The sequence below is a fragment of the Castanea sativa genome, chromosome 8 (genome assembly GCF_040712315.1).
Source record: "Castanea sativa cultivar Marrone di Chiusa Pesio chromosome 8, ASM4071231v1".
NCBI classification, from domain to species: Eukaryota; Viridiplantae; Streptophyta; class Magnoliopsida; order Fagales; family Fagaceae; genus Castanea; species Castanea sativa.
Window position 1 is genome coordinate 54,589,985 of NC_134020.1, and position 10,646 is coordinate 54,600,630.

At 36.8% G+C, this 10,646-nt stretch overlaps 1 protein-coding gene across 1 annotated transcript; it reads right to left on the reverse strand.

Annotated features, from left to right (window-relative positions):
* Positions 1–1,104: 1,104 nt before the first annotated feature.
* LOC142607764 (ABC transporter G family member 7-like) lies at positions 1,105–9,846 on the reverse strand. Its single transcript, XM_075779383.1, has 12 exons — positions 9,517–9,846; positions 9,120–9,310; positions 8,870–9,020; positions 7,961–8,093; positions 6,945–7,146; positions 5,933–6,209; positions 5,591–5,722; positions 4,364–4,584; positions 2,886–3,098; positions 2,644–2,728; positions 1,566–1,869; positions 1,105–1,494 (listed from the first exon to the last, which is right to left on the reverse strand). The coding sequence occupies exons 1-12, from the start codon at positions 9,796–9,798 to the stop codon at positions 1,484–1,486; spliced, it is 2,202 nt and encodes a 733-aa protein (XP_075635498.1). The 5' UTR covers positions 9,799–9,846; the 3' UTR covers positions 1,105–1,483.
* Positions 9,847–10,646: the final 800 nt, after the last annotated feature.

Below are 10,646 nucleotides of genomic sequence, written 5' to 3' on the forward strand. Positions count from 1 at the left end.
ATGAGGCCTATTGATCAATTGGCTGGACTTGAAGTTGATGAACCCCATCTTCTTGTGCAATATAAGTGAGTTGCCATTAACAACGGGAGATGGTGAAAGTACAAGGGAACGTAGAGAAGTTGCTTCCATTTTCTTGGACGTGAAAAACTGTTTGTGATTGTATGTCTAATAACCACGTTGTTGTGAGTTGTGACTTGTGAGCAAGGTAGTTTGGGTTATGGTTTGTATTTATAGTATTAGGCTTGTAGTTGCAACTACAATTGTAGTTATAGCCAAGAAATTGTCTTCGTGATAGTGACTCATGAACGTGACAAAGAGAGACACCGCGTTAAAAACGTAAAAAAAAAAAAAGTGGCATGTGTTGGCGTGTGCCGTTTTGTAGAGATGTGAATACTTGGTCCTATGAGAAGGTTGCATTTGGCACTCTCTCTCTTGCACGAAGAAGTTTCCCTTGACACACAAAGCAAAAGAGTTAAATTAATGGCGGCTTATATATATATATATATATATATATATATATATATATATATATATATATATTATTGGAAGATACAATGAACAATATATGATCTACGCTAAACTCTTTTTAACATGTGATTGATTATTTGAAAAGTCAGTTTTAAAAATCGATTTAGAATGAATCTTCGCAAACCCATCTAGATATATCACTATCACATCTAGGCACGGATCTATCACCTCACTTAAATCAACTGAGTCAAACACTGCTATTAAAGAAACTTCTCAAACTTCATCTAGATGATAAATTACGACGTGTTATTAAAGCTTAAAATCAACGTATAGGAATAGGATTTTTAATTTTTTTAAAAAAGAGATAAATGTTAATACATTGTTTGGAGTTCGGACTCAAAACCATCCACTTTGGTACCGTGATATAGTACCAATTGTTCTAAAACTTTGAATTTCTTAAATAAGAGATAAGAGTGAAGACGGTCAAGATACCATACTTAGATTGGTGATACAAGATAAATTATCAATTATTTAAAAGCTTAAGCCAATAGAAAATGGTAAATTTAATCATGTATATATGATTTAACCTTTATTTTAACACATCCCTAGTCAGAGTTGTATAATAAAGCATATCTAATTAACAGAAATATGTACTGGTTAGAATTTGGTATTCAAATATTGGAATTACATGCCACTTGCTCACTATGAATACATAATAAAAAGGTGGGAATTTCGCCCATTGCGCTAAGCAAAGAGGTCTAGAAAACAAGGAAGAAACCAAGCAAGAGATCTCTCAGCTACAATTACCGGCAATGAGCATTCAAATTTCTCTCTCCGAGAAGGTTCAGGATGACCACTTTTTATGACATTAAGATCCTTTGTAAATTGCAAGTCTAGTTCCATAAGAAAATTTCTACGCTAATGATTCCATATACAATAATTACGACAATTCAAAAGTACTACAGAAGCAGATTATGCATGAGACCCTCCCTTTATGCAAAGACATCTTTTTTCCTTAATTAGCACCTGTATGAGATAGATCAATGAATAGTGGCACATCTGATAACAACATTTGTAATATCCAAGAATTCACAAACCTTCTAGGATAAATGGTCGGACTTGGTCAATTGGCGGTGATGCGAGATGTTGGTTTGATTCGACCTGGTTGATGGGATGTGGTGGCTCAACTTGGCTGTATTTTTCAACTTGGTAAGTAGTAAAAGTCTCGAGCTGTTGCTCTGGTTGGATTTGGTCAGGAGGGGGTAATTCAAGCTGCTGGTATTTGGGCTTGTTTTTCTCAAGGAAAAGGTAAGTTGTAGAATACCAAAACAATAGTATCCTGCTCTGGGCTATCACCGTCTCCCTAATGCGACTTCCTCCAAAGGAGAGTCGCTCAAGTGCCTGCAAAATGCCAAAAAAAAAGAAGGAAGAAAGATTCTGATAAATATTACATATGTAAGAATAATTTATCAAGAAAACACCCAATTGCATCAAGAGATATCATTGTCAGCCATTTATTAAATGTAATGGACTTAGATGTTTCTGAAATAGACTTTAGGTCCCCAAATCAAAGTGAAATTTGACTATTTCGTTTCCATAAAGGCATAGGCATAGAGGTGATGTAACAAAAAGATTATTAAAAAAAGAAGGGGACTCAAAAAGATTCAACACAATAAAGAGCATGGTGAAGAAAAGCCAGTGCAGATTTAACTGGATCAGTTATACCTGTATTTTCTGCAAATCTCTGAAAAGGGACCAAAGAATTTCCATAAAAGATGTGTTTTGGTGTTCTTACAGTGATAGTTTTAAAAATATTTCTATTAAAGAAGATTATTGTCTCATATTTCAGAATAATTTAAATCACAAAAAAACTACAAATTTAAGCCTAGTACTTCAACAGTCATGTCCCATCTCCAAAGACACAGCACCAAGATCTTAATCTAAACCATCCTTAGCACCTGTACCTATTCCTAGGTGACATAATTTATGCCAATTGATCTGGTCTTCTCCTATTTGTGCTATAGTCGGTAATAGGAAAAGTCCACTGCATACCAGGTGTGCAAATAGCACAACTATTTTTTCATATATGGCATGCATCTTTAGATGAACATTCTGTTTACTTAAGTTCCATGTCATTTACAACTCAAAATAGAAGAATGCATACCCTCCTCTTACCTGTTCTCCGTTTTGAATATCAAAAGAATTCTGATGATCGAATTGAAGACCCTTAAATTCATTAATGCAAAGCCCTTGAAACGCCCTGAAAATGTGCCAATGAAAATAGGATTCATCAATTAGAAAAATCATGACAAGAAAATAATAATAATAATAAATGACCCTGATTATCTAATTCAAAATCTAAGAAGTTTTGTTAACAGTTTTCTTTTATCCTCATTTGCAAATAATGACATATTTACCATCTTATTAGAGAAACACGAGGAATCCAACGAAAGATGATTGGTGTATTGTCAGCATTGACATAATAGCCTCCAAATACAAGGAATACTGTCATGAGAGAGGGCCCAACTGCCATTGCTGCTTCAGTGGTTGGAACCATAGCCCCAACTGTAAGACCCATTGCAGACGCAGCAAAAGATTCTACAGTCATGATACCACAGAACCTCCCAAATCTAGAACATCAGATTTCCAAGTCAGTAACTTTATACCTTGTGATGAAATTATTCCCCCATCATTCAAATTATAAAACATCGGTCATCAGATTGTTCACAACAATCAAAGTCATGAGAAAATTAAGGACCTTGTGAACCATAGAATGATCTATAAAGAGAGAACTCTTAATAAGATATACAGCACTTAGTCAACCCACCAAGATATAAAAGCACATGCTTGCAGCAATTTAGCAAACACTGTAATGCAATAATCCAAGGCTTTACAAAATACAACTCTAATAAGTTTCCACAAATTTTTGGTTTCATGGATGCATTTGACAGCTTGATCTGATGGCCAGATTACTCAGCAAATCCACCTTTGGGGGATTTGAAAGTTGATGGGCCCATCTATTTATTTAGCAACATATAAATTATCATCTTATATATCTGTAGTGTCAATGTAACATGAAGAAAGTCCCACTTCAACTTACCTGAAGAAAACTATAACTGGTCCCCCCCCCTTCCCCCCCCTTTTTCCCCTCTGATTGATTCTTTTGAAGGATTTCAATTTAAGATTATTAATTAACCTCCTTTTTAGGCCCACTGGCCAATCTATAAGTAAGTGGTAACTAACATGCAGGCCTGACTTCAGGTCTCCTTGTGCTGAGGGTTCATGCATTGTCTTCACCTTCTGTCCCACTCCCCACTTACCTACCACATCCCCTCCACCCCCCCCACCCCCACACCCCCCCTATTCCAAAAAAGAGGAAATAAAGAAAAAGGTACAACAACATTTGTTGAACCATTTTAGTCTTTCCCTAGGATTTCAACTTTTTTTTCACCTAACAGTCGTTTAAATCTTTTGCAAAGAAGAGCCATATAGCTTATTCAGACAAAACAATCTGCAATTTATACAATAATACAGAGTAATAATTTTGAAGGAACTCTTTTTTATACTATTTTCATCATATTCTTTCAGAGTAACCAATGCCTTTTGTTGGGAGTAGTTATAGCTTCCAAAAAAGCAGGATATGTGTGTCTGTCTCCACTTGTGATAGTTTACACAAACATTTCATAAGTTAATTCTTCAAATCAATGTTCACCCACACTTTTCCTAAACATAAAGGAGGAATTGCCAAGCTGCATATTGTGTCAGAAAATAAAAAGGCTGATTTATAAGACCAAACTACATGTTCACCCACATTATTTATTTAGAAAATGTGCCGATTGTGGAACTGCATCTTAACGTCTTAAGTCAGAAAACCAAAAAGCTTTATAATACTCACCTGGACAAAGTTGGATGGAGTCGAGCCATGGGGTACAACACAGCACCAAACATTAATGGAAATGCTGCTCCAATGGGAATTTCAGCTATCAATTTGGAAAGCAGATAGGGTCCTAACTTATAAGACCCCTTTGCATGCTCTCTGTCTACAATTGCACGTTCCTTGGGAAACACACCCACAGTCTTTGTAAGAGCAGCCATTGCAGTATTTATCGCAGCAACCTTAGAGAGGATAAAAAGGAAATTTAAATTAACCAAAAAGTATTTTCATTTTAAGAATAACTAGAGATATAGACCTACAGGAAAAGTTTGAATTTTTAAGTCTGATAAGATCATACAATCAAATTTTCAATAAGGGATGTAGCTGCAGAACAATGAGGAAGGTTTGAGTGGACATGAAAAGGTAGAAAATAAAATAGACGACTGCTAGGTAATTCCAAAATACAACAGGAAGTAATTATCATCTAAATTAATGAATTTGCTTATTCTATTGAAAACAACCACCTTATATATTTACTATCTGAAATTTATATCTGTCAACCACTGTGTGTTCTGCATTATTTGGCCGGTGAGCCATGCCAGTAGGGCTATTCATACTTTAATTTGGACAAGGTATCCACTCTCCACCAAAACTGATTCAACTAGTGAAATTCAAATCGTTTCTTCATTTGTTCACCATGTGCTTCATACAATGGATTTTAGAAGAAGTCCCCACCACCCCCCATCCCCAACAAACACATTCACACAATCACTAGATTTAAGTCCAATTTGCAAAATGTGACCTAGTAAGCAGAAATCTGAGTGATTTAAGTAATGCCTTCTGGAAGAGAAACAACCAGGTTTTGTTTGTTAGACATGTTTTGTGATATATCCAGAAACAAATGAGTAAATTAAGTGATGCCATTTGGAAAATTGGAAGAGGAACAACCAGGTTTGTTTTTATTAGACTTGTTTTATGAGAGTGTACAAGTAAGCTCTTGGAAAGAAGTGGAGCACATTATCATAAGATTTAATAACAAAATTTAGAGACAACTGAATTAGCAAATGCCATTTTAGAATGTCAAATAAGCAGACCAGAAATAGGGAATAATCCAACTGAGTGGAATATAAAGCAACTAGGAGCACTGTAGTAAACTGTTGCATATAAATGTTTGAAAAGCATGATGCAATATAAGGTGGCAGTGAAAAAAGGGCAGGGGTTTCCCAGGGAATCAGAAACATTTCACACCTGAAGCAGTCCCATTCTGTCTTGTATTGATGTCTGAGATCTTCCCATTCTCCAGAAAACTGACCCAAATATTATAGCTGATGCAACCGACATTCTTGCCCGAACTTTATTTGTTGGCCCATCTCGAGAAGCCTAGTCAGTCATGGAAAGGTGTCAACCAAAAAGAACAAGGAATTGAAGTTTCATTGACATGACAATACAGTTGATTATATAAAACCAACTGTACTACATATATGCATCTCTCTAATAGCTGCTCCAGTGCCAAAACCCTTCATAGTAATTGAGGATAGAAACTACTTTGTGTCATGAAACATTGATTAACAATAAAAGTGAAAGACTAACCTGCATCCATGCTCGTTTAAGGAGCAACCAGAATTGCCTCCACCAACCTCCCTTCTTCTTGGTTATAGTTTTCTTGCTTAACTTCATGCCACTTCTGGAAACCTCCCTTCTGGTAATTGGAGTAGCATAAAGGATTGTTGATGATTGTAGCGAGAAAGAGTCAACAAGACCATCGATCCGTTTCTGAGAAGAAGAGACACTTTCAGAAGAACTGTAGTCAATGGATATGAGATCAGCAAGAAATTCAGCTGGATTAACATGATCTGGGCAATGGTACCTGTTGAATCAACCTTCAATTAGTCAATACTTTCAGAAGTAACTAGCCATGATAGTACAGCTCCACAAACTTCACATTAACCAAATGGCATTTGAATCATTTAACAGTACTTAATTGGACAACAAAAGCTTAGTCATCAGTCATTTACAATTGACTAGCCCCAAATATGATAAATTTGAAAGTAGCATTCAATGACCAATTTTTCCTTTAAAAGGAGAGTACTGACAAAATGAATGGAAAAGATGTGATGTTTGAAACACACACATGAATCATGACACATGGTAGTATTTTGTCCAAAACTGGGCATTGTTTATGAAATTATGCATTTAATGGATAGTTTATACATTTCATCCAAGTAAAAGGTCCATGACATTGAACAAGCAAATTTATGGGTTAGGAAATAATTTGCAGTATATAGTTTACGTTTATGTTTATGGGTCATGCCATATATGTGACAGATTATTTCTTGGCACAATAATCCTTATGCAACCATTGAGAAACCAGGGATTAATCTTCACATGTAGATGGAATTACTTGGTGAATCTCAACCAAGGATATAAATATGATTTGGGCCACATGAAACAGGAGAGGACTAAAAACAACAACTACTGAACTTTGCACAGAGTATAAGCCACCTCTTTTTGGTGAAAATCACCACCCCACCCCTACCCCCAAATAGGAAGCAGGTAAAGATAACATTAACACAATAGCTTTAAGCAAGGTTCAGCTAACAACCCAAATTTAGAGAAGTATGCCAGTGGTTCTTCACGAGCAGGACCAGCATAAACAAGTGCACCCTCTGTTAGCAACACAATGTCGTCAAATTTGCTGTACACAGACCCCCGAGGTTGGTGTATGGAGCAGATAACAGAATGTCCATCCTGTGCAAGCTGTCGAAGAGTTTCCATTACTTTCTCTGCCTGGAAGGCATCAAGTCCTGAAAGGACAACGGTAAATTTTGTGAACAAGAAAAATATATTTTTTTTCTTTACTAGTTTTACAGGAACTAATAGGATAGCTTTTTTGTCTATGACATATACAATAACAAAGCTGCCTGAACATTGTGATTACAATTTGGAACTTCCCTAACAAGTGTGTCTTCTAATAGCATTTGCTTATATATACAAGAGATCATGTCATAGGCTATGAATTAGAAGATTTTATACCTATCCTATAAGCTTTTCATGGTTTCTTTATTGGTGCTTCAGCTTTTAAGCAGAAGATACCCTGTAGCCTGTCAGTTATCAAACAGTACAGCTTTAAGTGTTTTGGCTTTTTTGGTGGCTTTTGAGAAGCAATCTGAGGGTAGGCTGGGTAGCTTCTAAAAGCAGCTGTAGATTTTCATATTATATAAAGTTACATCCCTGCCAAACTGGCGTGTAGTTTAGTATCATGAGTGAACTTAGGTTTTAGTTTTCTCTAACTTGAATTATATTATTCATGTGCAGCACATTTAATATTCTTCTAGAGGGAGGGGAGGGGAGGGGAGGGGAGGGGGGGGAAGATTCTTATTCGGAGACATGTTTACATGTTTATTGGAGATGAAAGGTTTTCTGAAAATTATTGACCACGCCCATTGTCCAAATGTAAGTGTAATTGTGTTTGATCTGTTGTAAAGCATTTTAAAACTATTATGTCAATCAAGTGTCACTTGATAATACATGTAGACATCTTTGTAAGCACAAAAAAAAAAAAAAAAGGAGAGCCATTAAGGTATATTGCACTAGCAAAATTTAAATTGGTATGCCTACCAGTTGTTGGTTCATCAGCAAATATGACTGATGGGCTTGCAATGAGTTCACAAGCCAGAGACAAGCGTTTCTTTTCACCCCCACTGATTCCACGGACCTTTGCATCACCAATACGGGTATCAGCACAACTGACCTTTAAAGAAACAGAACAAATCCGTCATAGAAAGGCAATAAAAAATTAACATAAGCTTACAAATTTCAAATTAATGTTCAATCGAAACAAATTCTTTCATTTCCAACACGAAGGGAAAGCAGAAACTATTTTCAAAAAAATGCACTGGACGCCTTAAATCATGATTTCTAATCCACAACACAGCTATTTCTTATTCAATTAGATTCTAGGGAGTCTTGAACCCACAACTTCGCCCTCCACCTTACTCTTACAAGGGGAGGGCGTAGCATTAGAGCCAGAGCTCATTGGCTACCCAAAAGCAGCTGAAAATAATATTCAGCACCTGATCCTGCTTCTCTAATGCAGAGATTCAAGTAGAATTGAATTCCTAGTACAAAATATATAAATAATTCATTAGTCAAGTGCATACAATCTTACCAAGCCTAGTTTGAATAAGAGAGTGTTCAATTGGCACCAATTCATTCATTTCCAACTTGAAGTGAAAGCAGAAACTACTTTGAAAAATGCACTTAACCCCTTTTAGCATGACTTTGTTATCCAAAACACTGTTATTTCTTATTCAATTATCAAAATTACACACGTCTGGTGAGTCTTAAACCCACAACTTCACCCTCCAACTTGCCCTTACAAGGAGAGGAAGTAACATTTGAGTTAGAGCTCATTGGCTGCCCAAAAGAAGCCGGAAACAATATTCATCACTCAATCCTGCTTCCTAGTAGAATTTTAAAATTTTGAGTCCCATAGCTAAGTCCATAGCTAAGTCCATTAAGTCTTACCAATCCTAGTTTGAATAAGAGAGTGTTCACATATTCATCCCTCTCTTCCACCGAAGGTATCTCCGGACGCTGAAGCTCGGCTGCAAGAGACAGCGTTTCCTGCACAGTTAGCTGCGAGAAAAAGAGATCCTCTTGTCTCACATAAGCAAACCTACAACAAAAAATGGGGAAAAAAAAACAACAATTACCAATAAACCTCTCTAATCATATTAAAAACAACAAATTTATCACAAATTTTTTTGGCATTTACTTATAAGCTTTGTTAGAGCTAGGCTTCCCATTGACCTCCAAAAGGCCTGACAAATGCACACGCGGCGACGCCATCATCTGACCTGCAAGAACATTGAGCAATGTAGTCTTTCCTGACCCTGATGGCCCCATTATCGCTAACAATCTCCCCGGTTTCGCCTCTCCACTCACGTTTTTAAGCAGAAACCGCACCTAAAGAGTCGCGAGTTTAGTTTACACATTACAATTTCCATCACATGTTCATTTGGTTCAATCAAGTGCAACAACAACAACAACAACAACAAATTCAAATTCAAATTCTCTATGATAATTAACGAGTTTTGGTCTAAGATTTTGAAAGTTTGTAATTGATTTCACAAAAAAATTGAATTTTGAATTCAAGAAAAGAAGGAACTGACTGATTTGGAGGATTTATCGGAGAGAGAGCAAGTGATGTTGCGCCACCGGATTGTGACCGGAAACACTTTACCGTCGGCGCTTGAATCGCCGGATTCGGAGTCTCCGGCGAAGTCGTCCTCGTCGCGTTCTTCTTGATCGGCCTCCGGCGGGAGAGCTGGGCCTGGGCCGGAGAAGAGGCGGAAGAGGAGAGCTGTAGCCACGGCGGCAAGAATCTGGCCCAAACCGTTATCGCCAATTCCGGCCACCACCTGGCCCACCTTGTTCCCGCCAAAAACCACCATTTTCGTCTCTCTCTCTCTCTCTCTCTCAGTCTCAGCTTTTGTTGCTTCACACTCACTCACTCACTCACTCACTCAGAATATTAGTAGAACTGTTTAGACGGCGTCGTTTTTTTGGTATAGAGTATTGAACGAACGCCCAACGGGTGTGAAATGTGGATAACGGATTAGATGCACATGAGTGACGCGTGTCCCTGTTTGAGGATAAGATGGGCTATCAAGAAAAAAAAAGGCCTGTTTTTCTTACTAGTAGACTTTACACTCTTGTCATGGGCGTAGGGATGGAAAAACATACAATTGCTTTATATTCTTAAAATCATAGATTCAACCGAATGAGAAGATTGAATGGTTTCGCGATGTCACTCAATTCGAGGTAGCGGATACAACTCAACGCTATTGATAGTAAATGTCATTCAACAAGACCAAGTCACACACTTGATTGTGAGAAGGAATTACTAAACTCTAAAGCAAAAACACTTGCAAGTAATTTTTAGAATAAAACTCTCTCCCTACTTCTGATTTCTCGTTGATATTTATAGGTGAATATATTGCATGTGAAATAAATGCTTACAACTAAATGTTTGATAACTGACAACTCCCTAGATTGACTTCACGTCACCTTATGATCAGATTTATTAGGGTGGAACAAAGACTTATAATTAACTTTGATTGAATAACAAAGATAAATAAAAGACAAATAGACTTATAAATAAATGACATATGTCACTCATGTGGCTATCATATAAGTTGCCACTATGCTCTGCGTAATATTTGCTATGTAATTTCAATACAAGATAACTTTATTAATACATAGATAGTTGAAGATGAAATATTTAAACTCTAGATGTCTC